The sequence below is a fragment of the Cotesia glomerata genome, linkage group LG1 (genome assembly GCF_020080835.1).
Source record: "Cotesia glomerata isolate CgM1 linkage group LG1, MPM_Cglom_v2.3, whole genome shotgun sequence".
In the NCBI taxonomy this organism is placed as follows: Eukaryota; Metazoa; Arthropoda; class Insecta; order Hymenoptera; family Braconidae; genus Cotesia; species Cotesia glomerata.
Window position 1 is genome coordinate 587,856 of NC_058158.1, and position 21,710 is coordinate 609,565.

At 26.9% G+C, this 21,710-nt stretch overlaps 1 protein-coding gene across 2 annotated transcripts in view; it reads left to right on the forward strand.

The window, feature by feature from the left end:
- Window positions 1–1,115: 1,115 nt before the first annotated feature.
- LOC123259349 overlaps window positions 1,116–21,710 on the forward strand; it is a 135,752-nt gene continuing 115,157 nt past the window's right edge. The window contains exon 1 of one of the 2 annotated variants that reach the window (XM_044719796.1): window positions 1,116–2,155. In XM_044719796.1, coding sequence (XP_044575731.1) covers window positions 2,060–2,155 — 96 coding nt within the window. In that variant the 5' untranslated portion in view covers window positions 1,116–2,059. The remainder of the gene's footprint in view (window positions 2,156–21,710) is intronic. The other variant, XM_044719804.1, reaches the window with a different exon arrangement.

Consider the following 21,710-nt stretch of genomic DNA (forward strand, 5'->3'; position numbering starts at 1 on the left):
ATAACTTCAGTAATAAGACGTAACAATAATCGCACGCAGCCCTCAGTCTTACTGCGACAGAGCTTTCATTTACTTTCCACTCGTCGCATAGCTTCAATAAAATTTTCTGCTTGGTCAACCGTTCCTTGACCGTCGCACACTTACGTGACTCCGACACAGACATAATATAACAGCTCGGCTGTAAGTCTCCTGGACAGTAATGATGTAACGTATTTGTATTTATATTTCCCAGTTATTGTCTCGGATGATATTATTGGTTATATTTACTCGAGTCTTTTCACGATGAATCGATACGAGGCACGTACTCGAATTTTTATTCAAATCTAGTCGCTTCTCCGAGGCATATATACAAATATAATATTATGTTATGTATTACGTCTTTTTGTTGGGACATATATATATGTATATTTATAATAGGAGTGTTTGTCGTGGGTCGATGCTTCTGATTGAATTTATTGATTCACACTAGACACAATAACAGCTCGTCTGCTGTTGCTGCAATTGATTGGGGGACGTTAATAATAAACAAAAACAATATTTATTTAATGAATATCCATTTACGTTGATATTATTGTGGTTATTATTTTTTATGCGATAAAAATATATCGTAATTACTTAAATCAAGTGGTGATAACTAATAAAGGGTTCTGTTATAATATTTCAATAATAACAAGTTTTATTATTATTATTCCTGTAAAAAATGTTTTAATATGTTCAGATTTGGCCACAAATAACTTTTTGGTCAAAGTTAGTTTTGAAAATTTCCAACAGGTGGCGCATGATCGCTAAATTTTCTCACTAGAAGAGAGTTTACTTTTAGAACCTAAGTATTAAAATCAAAAAAATTTATTTAACTCTTCTGAGGAGTTTCTCTAACATTGTATTTATTTTAATCAACTACTAAACTAATTTTTGTAATTAAGAATTTTAATTATTGTAGATTTCTAGGAAAAATAAATTAATTATGAGTAATTGTATGATTTTTATAGATAGCTTCATTTGGCCATTAATAAAAATTTTCCACGGATTATAATTATAAAATTGATTGAGTTCCATGAAAAGTCTGAATAAAAAAACCGAGAGATAAAATAAAAATACATTAAAATAATGAATAAACTAATGAAATGTATGAATTATTAACTAATTTAATTTGTTGTATCATTATAACGTGACACTCGACATTGTAGCTAGAGAATAGTGATGAGATGTAGCAGGCAAAATGAATTTTATAAATGACAGTGTGTCTAATGTCTGAGCGATGAGACAGACGTGATCGATCAGCTGATTACACACGTACACAGTACATTTGCGGTAACGCGACTGTTAGGTGCTAAGTGGCTTCTAGACTAGAAAATATATTTCTATTGAATCAAGCGTCAGATAAGATATATAATATATAAGTGGGTTTGTGATTAAATATACTTTTATGGGCACGGAGAGAAACAACTCGGATAATTGTCTTGGTATTACATTATTATAAGACATCTGCAACAATAAGAGAAATTGTTACGGTAGTCGTAAGATTGTTCGGACGTCGCGTTGACGTGGTGGATGCTCGCGTCGCCGGTGGTTGCCGTAGAACAACGTCGTCGTCGCCGGGGGGGCTGGGGGCGGCGGGGGATCCGGAGTTTAGTATTGCGCGAGCCGCGGCCGAGAGCGGTCCTCGAGCTCTTCTCTACTATTTATTTATATGCTTCTCACTCATACTTTTGTCCGTTCTTAGTCGTTATATTACTCGTATATAAAGTATATATGTATTGTCCAAGTAATGTGATACAGCAAAGTGTATAATATATGTGTAGTATGTATTGCTGAAACTTTTACTACGAATACTACTCACTCGGGTGCCGGTTTACGTATATAGTAAGCGATAATAATATTTACCGTTGTCACGAGTGTTTAGACACGTATAACGAATAACGAGGAAGCTCCAAGACTAACGACTGACGAGTGACGGGTGACTGGAAAAAAAACGTATGAAGACATAGTAATAAAAGTAACACTAAAGTAGATAAAAAATAAGTGGGTGAATATTGCTAGTGAACATACGCTGAGAAGAATGACCGCGAGAGAAGTCACCCTCCTCGGTGGATCTCCCTGGGGTTTTCGTATGCACGGCGGTCATGACCTCCATCAACCTTTAAGGGTTTCTAGAGTAAGTTTTTACATTAATTTTATGAAGTTTAGTGTGTGATATTGATTTGTGCAATTATGTGATGAAATATTTAATTAAATAAATAGCAGATCGATTTTTAGAAATATTTTGGTTTTTAAGTAATTCAAGTGTCGTTAGGAATTATATTGGAGTAATTATCGGAAATTTTCTGAGCTTTTTTTAGGTGAAAAAATGTTAAATATTATGAATTATTTTTTTTAATTATAGAATTTTTATCAAGATCTCAATGTGGAATTTATTAGTTTTTTTATTGATAAATTGTATTTTAAAAAAATAATTTAATACCACATTTATTGATTTTGAAAAATACTTCAAATTTTAATTTTTTTTTTTAAACTAATGAGTTTAATTTAATAAATTTATTTAAACCAAAGGTTCTGATTTAAATTTGTGCCTTTTCAAGGTTTCGTGTCATTCTCACCGATAGTCAATTTATTATGATGTATTTAGGCTGCATTTGAAAATACTCTATCTTTAGATACATAATTAAGAAATGACCTTGTATCTTGTGAACTATTGACATTTTTAAAGATATAAGCTCATTCTGACATTACATTCATCAAGACCTTTAATTTGAGTACCCACATCAATTTTTCATATATTTATATATATTATATATATGTATATATGAAAATGCATGTGGGTACTCAAATGAAAGCTCTTGATGAGTGTAACATCGAGATGAGCTTATATCTTTAAAAACGTCAATATTTAAGAAAGTACAGTGCACTTTAACAATATATGAAATGCATAATTAAGAAATGACCTTGAATCTTGAGAACTATTGAAATTTTTAAAGATATAAACTCATCCTGATATTAGACTCATCAAGACCTTTCATTTGAGTACCGACATCAATTTTTTATATATTTTATATATTTATATATGTTATATATATATATGTATATATGAAAAATATATCAAAAATGCATGTGGGTACTCAAATGAAAGCTCTTGATGAGTGTAACATCGGGATGAGCTTATATCTTTAAAAATGTCAATATTTAAGAAAGTACAGTGCAATTAAATAAAAGTCATTACTTAATAAAGCAAACATTTATTTATTTATCGTTCACAAGCGACTGCAAGATTCCTAGTAATTTTTTGAATTGACAGTAATTAATTATAAAAATTAAATTGTCCAACTAAAAATCAGTTTAATAAAAATAAAAAATGAACAATTTATACTAAAAATTCCGTATTGGAATTTGGGAAACTCCAAAATAATTCTCGTGAGTGGGAAATGTAACATATTGTATCAGTAGTATGATAACAGAGATATTTGGGTGGAAAGGTACTTATGGAATGAATAAGTGCATGACAATAATCAATGAATAGGTGATTAATTATTATTGAAACACTTGGACGCATGGTCTCTCCGGATGCGACACTTTGCCGTGGATAGATATTACACGAAACGATCCATCACTTGAATGATCGATGAGTGTTGCTCTGAATGGGAAAGGTGAGAGAGCTGGACACACGTGATGGAGCTGATACGGAATATGGAACACGGAACATGGACAGTGAATATGGAGCCAGTTGGTCCATCCCGAGTTGAATATATATCAGAGACTAGAGAGTGTGTGAGCTCACATAGAATTTTAGCGTGTACTGATGCAAGTCTGAGTATGGCTCGTGCGATATGCTAACGCGGATCGTTACGATGACGTTTTCCAGCTGAGATTACGCACGCCTGTATCTCTGCTAGGCAGTGTGTGGCATCTAACGGTTATGCAAACGAGCCGCTTAAAGAAGATAGCCCGTACAATGAAGCGCCAGACCGAGAGCCCGGGCTAAAAAGATTACAAATTGCGAGTAATAAGTTAAATCGAGTTAATACTCGGCAACAGTGCTCGGAAAGTTTGCGCCTGCACGTATTTCAATAAACTTACAACTGTTTATTTATTTTTTCCTTTAATTCATTCAAGGCCGGTGGCGTAACTCTGACTTGCTAATTACGTCGTTTGGTTGTAATGCTTAACTCGATGTTGTTATGTTTGTTTTATTGCGCTTAGCTGGCGGATTTTTTACCCGTTGATGTCATTCATTAACAGCAGCCTCTTGTTTTGTCTCCCGAGAGTAATTGCCTGATAAATTGATCTTAATGGGGATAGCCACGCACCCACTGCTATTTGTGGTTGTCAATGTAAGGAAATCTCCGTCAGTAGTCAGGATGTCAAAAATAAAAATATTGACAGTTATTATGAAATCAAAAATTGAATTTATTGTTTAGGAACTATAAAAAAATTGTAGTGTCACACAGTAAAAAATTTTTCGTCATTGTGTAAAGTGTAAAAATTTTTGTGTAGAATATTACACTCTAGTGTATAGAATTTCACATTCTAATCTGTTGATTTAACACACTAGAATGTTGAATTAACATTAGTTTGTGTAAAAACAGTCAGTAACACAAAAATTTGTGTTAAATTTGACGAAAATTTTTTTACTGTGCATTTTTGATAATTATTAATTAATATTGTGGCTAAAAGACGTAAGGTACACAGTAAATTTGACGAAATTTTTTTTACTGTATATAAGAAAATTGATTAGCACCAATTTTATATATTTCATTTTTTATAAAAAAGTGCTTTTAACATTTTTTCGTATCTTTGATATTTAAACTGTGATTTAAGTTTTAAATAAAAAACTCAATTTTATAACTGAAATTAAATTGAAATTAAAATTGAATAAATTATAATTAAAATTTAATTTTGTGCCAAAAATACGCAAGATAGAATAAAATTGATACAAAAATATTGAGAATTATTATGAAGTCAAAAATTGAATTTATTGTTTAGGAATTGTAAAAAAATTATAGTGTAATTTTTGATAATTATAAATTAATATTATGGCTAAAAGACGCAAGGTAGAAGAAAATTGATGACCAATTTTGTAGAGAATTTAATTTACTATAAAAAAGTGCTCTTAACTTTTTTTTATCTTCAATATTTAATCTATAATTTAAATTTTAAATAAAAAACTCAATTGCACGCCTCATAAGCGGAGCGTTGAGGTGATGCTCTACTCTCAACATTTCAAAAACACCGGTCTTCCGAAACTTAAAATGACTTTTTCTTACTTATATAACACTTACAGGATAATATGAGTGCACTAACATCAAGTTAAATAATCTATCAAGCACATATGATATATTTTAAAAACAATTATTTTTGTTTAATATAATAAATAAAACATTAAAACTAATCAGTCTTGGACGTCCGTGTGTCTGTGTTTACGGATCCGTGTATGTGACAGAGAAATTGGACGAAAACATTATCTTACCGGAAAATTTTTTTTTTTATAAAGTCATACACTGTGCTGATTCCTAGTTAATATTAGCGTTTTTATTACTGTCGTTTAATTATAATTTATAAAAAACTAAAAACGACTGTGTACTTGTATATCTATATATATTTTTAGTTAGTATATTTTTTTCTCACCTTAGAATTATGGCGCCACTATTTTATTTTTATCTATATTTATTTACAAAATAAAGATTAGCCTTAAGCCATATGGGAAAAGTTGAGATCGGCGCATGCGCTAAGTAAATATCTCACGAAATAGCGCGAACTTTGAATTTGATTTAAAAAAATCTTTTGCAATGATTTAAAAAAACTGATGAATTTAACTCCAGCTGCAATCTTTCGATGGTACTAAATGCCTGGGGTGATGTCAGTACAGTAAGGCTGGTAAAAGCTGTGAAAAGTAACTGTAATTACTCAGTTTCTAGTTTTATTGCAAAACGCTAATGAGAACACGACAGATAATCTGAAACACTGATAGAAGGATTTATTTGTATTAAACAATATTTGTTAATTATTAACAAATCATTTATTAGGGACCATTTTTTAGTATCGAACAAATATTTCGTAGTATTTAAAATGATTTGTTTGTATTTAATAAATCTGATATTAATTTATTAAATATTAATAAATCTTTTTAAATACTAAGAAATATTTGTTTGATACTAAAAAGTGGTCTCTAATAAATGATTTGTTAAATATTAACCAATATTTTTAACTATAAACAAATCCTTCTATCGGTGAACTTTTAACAGTTTTTTGCACGCCTCATAAGCGAAGCGTTGAGGTTGTGCTCTACTCTCAACATTTCAAAAAAAGTAGTTTTCTCGAAACTGAAATTGATTTTTTGTTATTTATATTGCACTTACAGGTTAATTTGAGTACACTAATATCAAGTCAAATAATTTGTCAGGCACATAAAATATATATTTCAATAACAATTTTTTTGTTTAACATAGTAAATAATAACATTAAACATAATCTTTTCTGGACGTCCGTGTATGGATGGGTGTATGTGGCATCAAAATTGGTCGAAAAAATGATCGTACCGGAATAATTTTTTTTTAATTATCTAAAGTAACACACGATAACACACGAGAAAATTTCTTGGTTAATATGAGCGTTCAATTCACTGTCGTTAAATTATTATTTATAAAAACTAATATATGACTGTTGATTTTTTTGTATATTTATCTATACATTTTTATTATAGTATTTTTTTTCCTCACCTTAGAGTTATGGCGCCACTAAACCATAGCAAAGTTTTCTATTTTTTATTATTTTGCTTTTTATCTTTTATTTTAATCAATTTTATTGTGAAAAATGAGATTATGAGGCGTGCACTTTTGGATTTTCCAAACTTTTTTTATACTGAAATTAAATTAAAATTGAATTTTTGGAATAAATTATGATTAAAAATTAATATTGAGCCTGAAATATGCAAGACAATAAAATTGATATAAAATTCAATTTTCTATAAAAAAGTACTCTTATAATTTTTTTATATCTTTAATATTGAACCCATAATTTAAAATAAAACAAAAATTAATTTAATAATTGAAACTAAAATTGTCAAAGTAAAATTGTAATAAAAAAAAATAATAATAACAGATAAATGTCTTATGACTAAAGCATTGTTTTGCATAATAGATATGGCAACACCGCGTCCAACAGCTGTTTGTTGATAGTGTTTTAGTTTAATTTTTTTATTATCTTGCAGAGTAATAAATAAGTAGTTAAAAAAAAAAATAATATTTAGATTTATTAAAAAATTCAATTTTGATTTTTACCGCATGTTTAATTTACATATTGAGATTTTTAGTTGTGTAATGAGTGACATCATCCGGTTAGTAATGACTAATGACATTTAATTATATTATCTGTCGAAGAAAAGAGAATGATTAAATAATTGGTGTCGTTTTTATTTATAAATGACATTTTAGATTTTATTTTATTTGATAATTATTATTATTTAATTTTTTATTGAGAGTAAATTCATTTTGTTTTATCTTATCGGTAGATAAATTTTTAAAGAGACGAGCAAAGATCCTCTTTACGGTGATTAATCGTGTGGTATGTGTGTGGTGACACACAAACTTGAGCACCGTTATTATTGTATGCTTATTATTAAATTAAATAAAAATATCCGGTCAAAAAATATAAAATTAATTACAGTAAAATGAGCAGTTTTGTTTTATAATTCAGATGCATTATATATTTAAGTGGTTCTAAAGTTTCATCTAAAATCCCGGTTTTCAATTTTAAGACCATGAAATAAGACAAGTTTTAACTTATAAATATTCAATGACGTTCAATTAGCCTAATTCTTCATATCTAGTCAAAATAATGTTAATTACTTTTTTGAAATTCGAATTAATTAAACGAAATTATTTTATTTACTCTAGAAATTTAAGGATAGAAACAAAAATGAGGAAAAATTTAATAGACGTGAGTAAAAAGCATTTAATTGGTCAATGTGCACCAAAAAAAAACGGGATTTATGAAAAAACATTTTAAAAAATCATACGAAAATAATAATCGGAAAAAGTACCGCAGAAATGAAAAGTGTTGAAATATTTTATTCAGTAAAAACGCATTTTAAAAAAAATGATTGCCCACGATGAAATTTTATCACCGGCAGAAGCCAGAAGGCTACACACATACACACAACTAAACAGTTACATCACACATCTGCACGCTATCATCAGACCGATGAGCTCGGTTAGATGAGTTTCAGTGACGTTTTATTGGAACGGGGTTTTATTTTCAATATTATTATTATTTCTCTTAATTTAATATCAATCATTCAATTTTTATCTTTATTCTTTTTTGAATGTTTATTATTTTTAATAATTAGAAAATGATTTGAATTTTAAATTACGGGTTAAATATTAAGAATATGAAAAAATGATGAGTACTTTTTTATAAAAAATTAAATTTCCTATTAAAAAAGGTTCTTATGTGTGTCATCTTACCTACCCTCACTGTCCTATCATCAACACTGTAGTATAAAAATACAATTGTACTAATCACTAATCAGTCTGTTATAATAAATCATCAGGTATAGATGCATATTTTAGCGAATAAACATTTAGATAATTTTTTGCTCTTTGAGAATTTTTTTAATCAAGAAATTTTTGAGTGAGAATTTTTTGCATCAGATAAATTTTTGTCTCGAGAAATTGCTACGGATAAATAAAGACACGGACCTATATTTAACGGCTCCTTGTAACTACTCATTCACCTGAACCAGTATTTTACTAGAGATCCCAACAGGTTATGGGCCCAGGAACCTGGTTTAGGTAATGACGTAAACAAGTAAAAGTAAAGTTTCAAGTTAACATAAGGGTTTCATTTAATAATTCTAGCTAAATTATTGTTAAATTATTAATTTAATTTAATGTCAATAATTCAAACAAGTTTTCTATTAAAAATTTAAATTGTGGATTAAATATTGAAGATGTAAAAATTGTAACAATACTTTTTTATAGAAAATTAAAATTTATATAAAAAAAGTCTCCATTAATTTTATTGTATCTTAAATCTTTAGACACAATATTAATTTTTAATTATAATTTATTTCGGCAATTCAATCTTAGTTTCTTAAATTATTAGAGTTTTTTATTTGAAATTCAAATTGTGGCTTAAATATTGAAGATACAAAAAAAAATCATACTTTTTTAGGAAATTAAATTTCCTATCAAAAAAGTCTAACAATTTTATCGTATTTTGCCACAATCTTAATTTTTTTTCAAATAATCAAGATCTAATCATAATTTTTCATATTGCGGACCATAATTATTATTATAATTTTTTTCTCATTTTTTTCCGCGTACCTATGTCGTAATTTATTACCTCCACAAGCTCAAGGCAATTGTCGACGAGTTACCTGCTGGCTTCTGTTCATCCTTTGCCCTCCACACGTCACACCTCCCCTCGCAACATTTCCACATATGATGTACCTAGTTTATACTGTGCGGGAGGAAGAGTGGAGCTGACTTAGAGAGCTCTGAACTCATACTCAAACTGTATAGCGTACAATAACACACATAGCAGTGGCCGCAAGCTAAAGACCCGAGCACAAAGAGGGCTTTCACGCAACACACACGATTTATCACGTGAATGCATGGCTCTGTATCGTCCAAAGTCTCCGAGTTCGAGGAAGTAAAGAGAAAGATACTTTTCTCGTATATATTTATATATTTATATATATTGTTGTTGTATCGGCGTTAGTAATGACCAACGGACGTTCTCATTTCCCGCGACACCCTGACGGCACAAATACCACCGAGACCCGACACTTTTTATCCCCCTAAATGACACGTCGATTATGCTCCGCACTAAATCTTCTTCCAATACACTCTATTGTCGCCTTTGTGTCCATTCAAACAAATATAAATGCAAATGTCCAGATTAAATCGATATATCTTTGCCAAAATGTTTGTTTTTGTTTCTTTTTTTCATCGGAAATAAAAATAAAAATAAAAGTATTAAATTATTTTGTAAGTTAATAACTGGGATTTCTTTTACAGAATCAATTTTTCATGCATAGATACAGATATGAATGTAGCGGGCATGAAATATTTATGGTTTTTTATATACATCCTCAAAAACTCGGCTTTACGGCCCCGGAGAACTTAGTCAATATATAAGAGTCATATATGAAAAACAAATATATGGATTGTTTTTGTGCCGTCTGGAGCTTTAGATCTTTCTGTCCTTTCATATTTATGATACATTTATGGTTAATGTTTTAGAATAATTTTTAAAATATATACACAATAACGAATAGAAGAACCTTTAAGTAAGCCGCTTTGTTTCGTTTGAATAATTTTCTCGAGTAAGGAGGAACAAAGAGACTTTGAAGCATTGATCATTTTTTTATGGGCAATTTGTTGTAATTTGATGGAAAATTTTTTGAATGTTCATTTTTTATCTAAATTATCAAAAGGATAAGAGAATTTTTTAGTTTAAGAATTTTTTTTTCATCAAATTAATTTTTTATCAGTAGATAATTTTTATAAAATATTTTTTTGATAGTCAATCTGATTTTATTTTTAAAATTTATTTAAGCAAAAGTTTTCTAATTTTAAGTTTGACAAAATTAATTAATTAAATAAATGACAGCTATATGTGCTTTAAAATATCTTTCGCATTGAATTGAATATTTTATATTTTATAATTATAATCATTCAGAATTTAATAAATCAATGTGTAATATTGAGACGTGGTGTTAATTAAAAGTTTGACAAAATTCTCAATTTAAAATAACAATAATTGTAATTTGATGGAAAATTTTTTATTTTTATGGAATAATTTTGGAGAAATATTAATTTTTTATCTAAATTATCAAAAGAATAAGAGAAATTCTAATGAATTTTTTAGTATAAGAATTTTTTTTACGTCAAATTAATTTTTTATCGGTAAATAATTTTTATAAAAATAATTGTTTGATAGTTAATCCGATATTATGTTAAAAGACACAAATTAAATAAATCGTTTTAAAAAATTATTGAGCAAAAGGTTTTTAATTTTAAGTTTGTCAAAATTAATGAATGAAATAAATGACAGCTTTATAAGAAGTACTTTGAAATATCTTTCGCGTTAAATTGCATATTTAATATTTTATAATTAATAACAACCATTCAGAATTTAATAAATCAATGTGTAATATTTAGACGTGGTGTTAATTAAAAGTTTGACAAAATTCTCAATTTAAAATAACAATAATTGTATTTTGATGGAAAATTTTTTATTTTTTATTTTTATGGAACAATTCTGGAGAAATATTTATTTTTTATCTAAATTATCAAAAGAATAAGAGAAATTCTGATGAATTTTTTAGTTTAAGAATTTTTTTTTGGTCAAATTAATTTTTCATCAGTACACAGTAAAAAATTTTGCGTCATTTCGTCAAAAAAATTTATGTTAAAAATTTTTCTGTTAAATATTTAACACTTTTTTATGTAAATTTAACATTTATTGTGTCAAATTAACACAAAAAAGTGTTAAATATTTAACATAAAAATTTTTAACACAAAATTTTTATAAAATAATTTTTTGATCGTTAATCTGATTTTATTTTAAAAATTTATGTTAAAAGACACAAATTAAATCAATGGTCTTAAAAAATTATTGAGCAAAAATTTTTTAATTTCAAGTTTGACAAAATTAATCAATTAAATAAATGACAGCTATAAAAGTGCTTTAAAATATCTTTCGCATTAAATTGTACATTTAATATTGTATAATTATAACCATTCATAATTTAATAAATCAATGTATAATATTTAGATGTGGTGTTAATTAAAAGTTTGACAAAATTCTCAATTTAAAATAACAATAATAGTAATATTTAAATCACTGAATGTTACCATGAGATATTTAAAGCAAGTGTTTGGCAGAAAGTCAATAGCTCCAAATATTATCCACGGAGCGAATAAACTATTGGGATAACTTTGACAATATCTTAATTTGTAGATTGGGTTATTGCTAAATACAATGAACTCGGTGATTGGACGACATGTAATATTATTAGGGGTGAGGAGGCTTCCAAGGGTGGAGAGAGAAAGAGAAAGCAGAGGAGAGGGAAAGAGAGCGCGTGCAGCTCAATGGAGTTTGTTGGAATAATTGAAAGCGACGAACTTTGTTAACGATGGTTGCAAAATTCCAATTGCATGGACAACAGTCCTAGGAGGTGAGCGCGCACACACTCGGTTGGTGAGGTATTAGAACCACATTTGTGTGTAGTTTACAGGGTAGCTGAGTGAGAGGGGGAGGAGGGAGAACTAGTTTGAATCGAGACTATGGTAAATGAATGGTAGCAAGTTGAATTTGTTGTAAACTGAAAGTGATTCTAGGTTTAGATTTATGCTGGAAATAATTCCGTTATGTCACACCGGAATATTATTACTCGGTAATAGGTTTCGGAGTATATAAATTTGTTAATATCAAATCTATCGGCAGACCTACATGCCGGGAAATCAATTTTCAATTATTTTCATTTATTTCTGCTGTAAAAAAATTTACATTTTTTCACTCTCGACAGTTTTGCCATTCACAATTTTACTTTTTCGTTCACTCGGGCTATTAATTATTCTATTCAACCGAGTTAAAATATTTATGGAAATTTTTTGAGACTATTTTAGAATTTTTTTTACCAAATCAATAATTTAATTTTTTAAAAATAATTATTCTAGCTAAATTATTGTTAAATTAATAATTTAATTTAATATAAATTATTCAAGCTAGTTTTTTATTGAAAATTTAAATTTCCTATTAAAATTGTTCTTATTTGTTTTATTGTATCTTTAATCTTTCAGACACAATATTAATTTTTAATTATAATTTATTTTGCCAATTTAATCTTAGTTTTAAATTATTAAAGTTTTTTATTCAAAATTTAAATTGTGGGTTAAATATTAAAGATACAAAAAAAATTATGAGTATTTTTTTTTGCAGAAAACTAAATTTTCTAATACAAAAATAATCAATTTTTTTGTATCTTTAATCTTTTAGACACAATATTAATTTTTAATTATAATTTATTTTGCCAATTTAATCTTAGTTTTAAATTATTAAAGTTTTTTATTTAAAATTTAAATTGTGGGTTTAATATTATAATATTAAATATACAAAAATGATTACTTTTTTTACAGAAAATTAAATTTTCTAATACAAAATTGGTCCTTATCAATTTTTTTGCATCTTTAATCTTTTGGACACAATATTAATTGTTAATTTTTAATATTTGACCTAATTAAGAATTTTTCTATTACACCTTTTTATTATTATTATTAGTATTTATTAATTGAACAAAAAATTTTTTTTTGGCAATTTAATCTTAGTTAACTTTAATTATTAAAGTTTTTTATTTAAAATTTAAATTAAGGGTTAAATATTAAAGATACAAAAAAATGATTACTTTTTTACAGAAATCTAAACAATCCTACAAAAATAATCCTTATCAATTTTTTTGTATACTTAATTTTTTGGACACAATATTAATTGTTAATTATAAATATTTTACCTAATTAAGAATTTTTCTACTGCTTCTTTTTATTATTACCATTATTATTTATTAATTGAACAAAAAAATTTTTTTCACACATTTAACACGTCGAAAATATCACAAAAGGGGTAAAAAATTCACCAGTAGACAGGATAGCTCTTCATCAGAGGAAGAATCCATATTTTTTATTAAAAATTCAATAAATATTTATTTTCATTTAATTGAAATCTAAATATTTACCAATCATTATTTTCATCTCCCTTACCTATTTCCACTTTGTTTGCAATTTATATTAATAATTTAGTCGTAATATTTAATAATATTCATTAAAAATTCTAGTTCATTGAATATGATACTCGGAATAACAACAAAAAAAAGAACTCAGAGAGAAATCGATACCCTACCTCGAGCTATTATTTTACACAAGTCGAACTCACCGGTACGCTGGAGGTCCACGTGATACTCTATACAAACTGCAGTGAGTTTAGTTGGTGCATTTAATGGCCAACAAAAAATTTCTTTTTTCCGACAATCCACCAGCATATGCAGTTATTATTTCGTTTTAAAGAGCAAACAAACACTAAAAATACAACAAACACTTTCTTGACTCGTTTTCAATATTTAATTGAAACACGAGCGTCCTAGCTATATCCTCTATCACTAAAAAATAATAACGCAAACATAGCTTTTTGAAATTTGATGAAAATTCCAGCCGGGCAATTCAAATATAAATATTAATCTGAATCTAAATCTAAATATAGTTGCAGATTGTTGTGTATTCCTCAGTTGAGTTATTTACCTGCAATGCTATCATATACTGTCCAATGTAATGGTACAGTAACACCGGTAGTGCTGTAGTCCACCACCGGAATCCGGGAATACATATCCTGGAACCGGAGAAACCATAAACGGATGAGAACATCAATAAACATATGTACTTACGTTAATATAATTTATTAAATTTCTATGCATATTTATATAAATAGATGAAAATAGTATTGACACTTGCGAATTCCCTCTGTTTAAATTAATGCAGGGTGCAGTTACACTGGCATTATTGCCCTACATACGCCAACTAATTAAAACTATTTTATTTATAAAGTGTATACTGCAAGCGCAAACATCTACAAAGTAATATAATAGACGGAGACAGTGAGACACTCTGCTACTGGCTATTACATTTGCTATTCTATAATATAACATCTACGTAGCAGATATTTCGAATCACTTCCAGTCACGTACATGTTTGGAGTTTAAATGATAAGTCGCGGAATAGAAACTCAGGCGATGGGTATGTTCTATCGATCCGAGCTATGAAAGAATTCTATTGAATTTATATTTTAAATAATCCTCTTAGGAAGATCAGAAATATTTTCGTCAAACTTCAAATCGCTTCTGCTGTTTTTTATTAATACAGAAACTTCCAAATTTTATTTTTTTTAAGGTCCTTATTAATTTTTTTTTATGTTTAATTCAATTTTCCAACAATTTTAAATGTAATAAATATAAATTACTGAAAAAAATTTTTAATTAATTTAAAATAATTAAATTCTTAGACAATTTAATTTTTTTAACGTCTTTATTGATATTTTTTTATGTTTAATTCAAATTTTCTATCAATTTAAAATGTAATAAAAACAAATTAATCGAAATAATTTTTAATTAAATAAAAATTATTAAATTTTTAGACAATTTAATTTTTTTAAGGTCCTTATTGATATTTTTTTATGTTTAATTCAAATTTTCGATCAATTTAAAATAATTAAATTTTGTAATTAAAAATTTTTTCTGGGGTTGAAATAAATTTTTTCTAACAAGTAGAACTTTTATTTATTTAAAAAACGTTAATTAATGTCCTTTGAAATGAGACAGCGGTAAATATTGTAAGTAATAATTAAAACTGTAATCAGCTTAAATTATTAATACTATTTTTTACTCAACGAAAAATTTATTTACTTAAAAAATGTAATTGGTTAGAAAAATTACTCACAAGTGAAATATTTACAAATAATTATAGTATGTAAATATTTCATCGGTACTTATCATAAATTTGTTTGATGTAAATAAGAAATTATTAAACCCACAATGTTTTATTACTTTTGAGTTTTAAAGTGACATTAAGCGTAAAAACAAAGTTTAGTGGTTTTCATTTTTAATTTAACAACTTTTAAGTTTAAAAACTTTTAGATGAAATAGTAATTTTTATGATCTACTGCGTGTAATGTTGCTCTGTAAAACAATTTTCTCGAAATAATTTTATTTCTCTAGTACACGAATAAACAGGCATTAAATATTAATAAGTAATAAAAAAAACTTTCAGTAATAAAACTTTAAAATAAGTGCAAATATTTTTATTGTTTCATTTGATATAAATTATTTTCTGGAAATGAGCCAAAGGTAAGCCTTTCATTGAATACAAATAAATTCTACCTGTAAATACTTTTTTTTTAAAATATAAAACAATCTAGAGTAAATTTTTTTTCAATTTTTTCAATAGTTGAAAAAATAAAAGTTTATTGAAAAAAATTGTTTGAGGTGATAATAAAAAATATCGAAAAATGATCCGTATACGGAGAGAAAAATATGAAAATCATTCCTATAATTTTAATGAAATGTTTTCCTATACCATTTTAGGAGCGATTACTTAAATTATGGGAATTGTACCCATAATTTTTGGGAAATGGTACTATAATTATGGGAATGGTTCCTATAATTATAGGAACGATACCTATAATTGTAACTGTAATATCGACATGATTCCCATAATAAATAGGAATGGTTCCAATAATATATAGGAATAGTTTCTATAATATTATAGGAACCATTCCTATAATATTATAGGAACCATTCCTATAATATTATAGGAACCTTTTCTATAATATTATACTAATGATGCCTAATAATATTGAGATATTTATCATTACAACTCAAGTTATTTGTGATTTCGATGACCACTTTGAAGCATTTGAAATTATTAGTAATTTCGATAATTTTACTTGCTTCCCAATAACATCATTTGAAATATGTAAAATAAGTAATATTGTTAATATAAATAATAAAAGTTACACACCCAAAAGGTGGATTTAATAAATATTCAACGTATGTATTGTAAATAAATAATTTGTTTTAAAAATAAAATGAAATTGTAAAAATAAACAATGAATTTCCATATCTACTTTGCTCCTCTAATTGTATAGTGAGAAAATATCCCTTTTATTAGAGAAACTTAAGAATTGCTACAATATTTTTCAATGTTATCTAACACAATAATAACTGAGTTGGAATAAACAATTTAAGATTAAGTACACACGTGAATAAAAATTATGAAAAAGAAATTTTTTTACTCTAGTGAAAGATCAATTTTTATTTACAAAAAAAAATTTATTATCAAAAAAATATATAATAAATACTTTATATTTTTGATGTGATTGCTTCATTATTATGAACATAAACATTTTTCTATTATTATGTGCATCATTCCCATAATATTATAGGAACCATTCCTATAATATTATAGGAACCGTTCCTTTAATAATATAGGAACCATTCCCATAATATATTGAAGCTATTCCATTATTGTATAGGAATGTTTCCAATAAACTATGGGTATGGTTCCCATAATGAGCATAGGATTGATACCTATAATGATCATTTTATTATAGGAACCATTCCCATAATTTTTGGAAAGGTTCCTGTAAATTTCTCTCCGTGTAGTTTTTACAAAAATAAAATGTTGAAAAATATTCCGAGTAAATAAAATCGCGACAAGTTGCAAAAACATTGATTTTAAATTAGAGGCAAGCTCGTTAAAATAGCCATTAAATGTGTAATAAATAATCGAGCTTAACAAAAGAAAGTTGAGGAAAAAAAGAAAAGGTCGATAACTGGCGTATCTCATATAATCTGTTGAGTTAAAACATATTTCCTCGTGTGGTTATAGTTTAAGTTGCATGCAACCGGAGCATTATAAATGACCACTAATACATTTTTCTCAAACAAAAAATTTTAATAATCGCGTGAGATTGTAATAAAGCCGCGTATTTGTGCTACGCGATAAATGATTAGACACCTCGAGATTTTTGTTCCGATGTCACGGGAATAAAATAATAATAATGATAATAATTAACTATTCACGGAACACTTTATTTACTTTCTCCGTCATCGTTCATGTCGTTCTCGATCTGTTTCATAACTTTCGACCATAATTACAATATTAAAAGCGTATTTTTGTCGCGTAATTCAGCTGACAATCTGCCAAGGAACAATCTGTCTGAGCTTTCGCGAATGAAGCTATATTATTAAATGACCCAGCAATAATCCACTCCTCTGTAATAACATAATCAGGCTCTAAATCTTAACGATACATTTTTACGATCCCGGCGAGGCGTGATACGGTTCGTTACATAATCCATTGTTATACCTCATACTTTTGTACCTTATAACACCGGTAGGTCTAGGTCGCTAATATTATCGCCCGATCAGTTTGTTAGTCAGCCAGATAAAGGTCACATTTGGATTGGAGTTAGCATTTAACTCGACGTCTTTTTCCCCCGAGAACTCAACACTGCTCAGCAAAACATTACCCTTGATACTCTATTCAGATAAAATTTTTAATGCCGTGCTTTTAATTTATATATTTTAAGCTTGTTTTACCCTTTATTGTTTTGTATTTTAACCATAATTTACACGCTATTGCTTTTATTCACGATTTTTATTATTAATTTTTAAAAATTATGACGACTTTTATTATATTCACACGCTTTAAGCAGATTTTAAGCTTCAATTTTTTTTTTTTATTTATTATCAATTTTTGATAATAATAAATTAATAAAAAAATTGTCTAAAAGCAAAAAATTGGAATCTAAAAGATTATTTTTAAAAAATTAGATAATTTTTTATCAAATAATTTTGAAATTTTAAGATATCTAATTTTGACTTTACATAACTTTTAAACAAATAAATTTATCAAAAATTTATATATAAGATAGATACCTTTTGTTTAGATTTTTTTTTCCACAGAAATGAATCTTTGATTTGTTTCAAATGTTAATTTTCAAAAATTTTATATTTTCTACAGGTTATGGGCCCAGGGCTAAAAAACTAAATTTTTTCTACTTTAATTAAAAAAATGAACAATTTTTTGTTTATTTTTATAAAAAAAAATACTTGATATTGCACGGAAAAAAGTAAACTGTAATAAATAATAGTCGATTGATAATAAGTAATGATCAACTGCTAAAAATTACCATTTCAAACAGTAAAATCGTGATTTTAATAATCACTATGCAATATTTATCATTTAAAAGCTACAATTTATTCTTTACATGGAAGAAATTACTATTTCAAACAGTAATATTCGCTATGTCAATGTCTGAAATGTTAAAGTATAATAATTAAGAATTCAGACTTTGATATTTATCATTTCGTACCTGAAAAATGATCGCATGATATGTAAAAAATATAAACTACAGTTACTAAATTTCTAATACAAGCAACGTCAATATTTACAAAGTAAATTGGTAAATTTTAAACGCAACGCTAAAAATCAAACTATAATTATTGAATTGCTTGGACTGGTAAAATATATATTTTAAAAGTATAATTTTTACTGTTTCAAATGTTGAATTCTCCCGAAATGAGACCCCCTTCTCCTCATCTGAATTCCCCTTCTCCTCATAGTATGGACTATATATTGAAATGGCAATTTTTACTGTTTGAAACTGTAAATTTTTAAGATGAGAGAGTCGTTATTTACTATAGTGACAGCTATTAATCACTCATTTTGGATATTAAATTATAAATTTTGGCTTTTATACTTTCTACATTAAGTTCTGTAATATTTATATTTTTGCCGGCCCGATGTTCGGTGTACTGTTTGAAACTATAAAAATTAAACGGAATCCGAGTGAATTTTACAGTTTACTTTTTTGCGTGTACATGTCAATTTTTTTTTTTGCTATAATTTATTTGTTATAAAATTTTATAAAATTATTAAATATATGCTAAATTAATTTCCTACAAAAAAATATAAGACTTTTTCCGCTACGGTGCTTGTAAGAAAAGATATAAAATTAAAAAAAAATTTTTGTCATGTTATTTAACTTTGAATTAAAATTTTTACAGGATATTTATTTGACAAATTATAAGAATAATTTTATAAAAAAAGAAATGTTTTATTGACTTAAATATTTATTAAGATATTTTTTATTTGAAAATAAAATTTAACTTTATTAACATAAAAGACGTAATTATAATTAAAAATGAAAATAATTTAAAAGAAGTGTACTTAGAAGGCTTGATCTTCAGAAAGACTAAAAGCAAGCCTTATAAATATTGCAAGAAAATATGTATTAATTATAGCTGTGTCCCCGAGCTGCGTGATGGAGAACATTGAAAGAGAAAAAAATAGATGTAAGATTATTTAAGTAATTTAAATTTTTCATTTCTTTGTTATGTTTATGGAGATTACAAGGACATACATCAGTAGAAAGGGTGTCGGAAAAAAGTACGCTCGGTGCGATGCACTCTAACCTCTGCTCATATCTTCCAGTTTTTTATTCACCGTTATTTATGGCGTTTTTAAAATCTGTCCCCTGAATAACGAGTCACAAATTTAAACATTTAAACATGCTTTTCGTTTTATCTCTTTGGCTTTGTTTCGGTTTATTCGGTTGTTTTTTGTTTCAGTATTTCATTTTTTGGTGCTGATTTAAACCGTGTGTTGTTGAACTCGAAATCGCTGTTACACAATCCGCTTACCGCTTACCGGCGCTAATACTTATATTAGTTGATGACGATGCATCACGTAATGCGTATTATATGATGCATACGAAAATACACTCCATGCTAACGCTAACTTTGCAAGAACTCACAACTAAAGTGACACTAAGAATATTTATTTCTAATGGAAACGCTGGCCAACTTTTGATGCTTATAAATAACAATCACCGGATTAGTGATGTGACGTTTATTTAAAAGTCCGTTTTTCTCGGTAAAATTGCTCGCCGCTATGAATTCAAATGCCAGTTACCTATTTACGGGTATTTATTTATTTATAAAATCTTTTTAATAAATAAATAAACTTTTAGGGCAATAAAAAAAAATATTCTTTAAATTAAATTTCAATTCTCGGTTAATATTAATAAATTAGCGTACAAACGGACCGCAAACTTGATAATTAAATAATTATTCCTCGGAAGGGAAATATTAATATTTATCAAACAAAAACTTTAAAGTGATGGTTAATTAAAAATATTTAAATAGAATAATAAAACGATTGCTTTTTTGCTGGGTGATACTTTAAAAATAATCGGATAAATTACAATTAGAATACTTATAAAAAAATTAATTCAATTCAAGAGGAACAATTTTAAAGAAAATATTTAGATATTTTTTAAAATATGTAAGAAATTTTTTTTTAATAATAATCGATATTAAGAGAATAAGCAAAAATTTGTGGCCGGTGTATTTATATGATAAGATGGGTTTTTATGGTTAAATTTGGTATCGTTGGAAAAGTCTTGACTAAATTTATGATAATAAGTATTTAGGCTGCATTCGAAAATGCTCTATTTCTAGAAAGATTAAGAAATGACCTTGTATTTCGTGAACTATTGACATTTTTTAAGAAATAAGCTCATCTCGATGTTACACTCATCAAGACCTTTCATTTGAGTACCCACATCATTTTTTCATATATTTATATATATTATATATATATGTATATTTGAAAAATATATGAAAATGCATGTGGGTACTCAAATAAAAGCCCTTGAAGAGTGTAACATCGGAATGAGCTTATATCTTAAAAAATGTCAATAATTAAGAACTAACTCTGCTATCTTGTCAACTAATGACATTTTTTAAGATATAAGCTCATCCTGATGTTACATTCATCAAGACCTTTCATTTGAGTACTCACATCATTTTTTTATATATTTCTATATATTATATATATGTATATATGAAAAATGTATCAAAATGCATGTGGGTACTCAAATGAAAGCTCTCGATGAGTATAACATCGGAATGAGCTTATACCTTACAAAATGTCAATAATTAAAATATGACCTCGTATCTTGTGAAATATTGACATTTTTAAAGATATAAGCTCACCCCGATGTTATATTCATCAAGACCTTTCATTTAAGTACCCACATCAATTTTTCATATATTTATATATATTATATATATGTATATATGAAAAATATATAAAAAT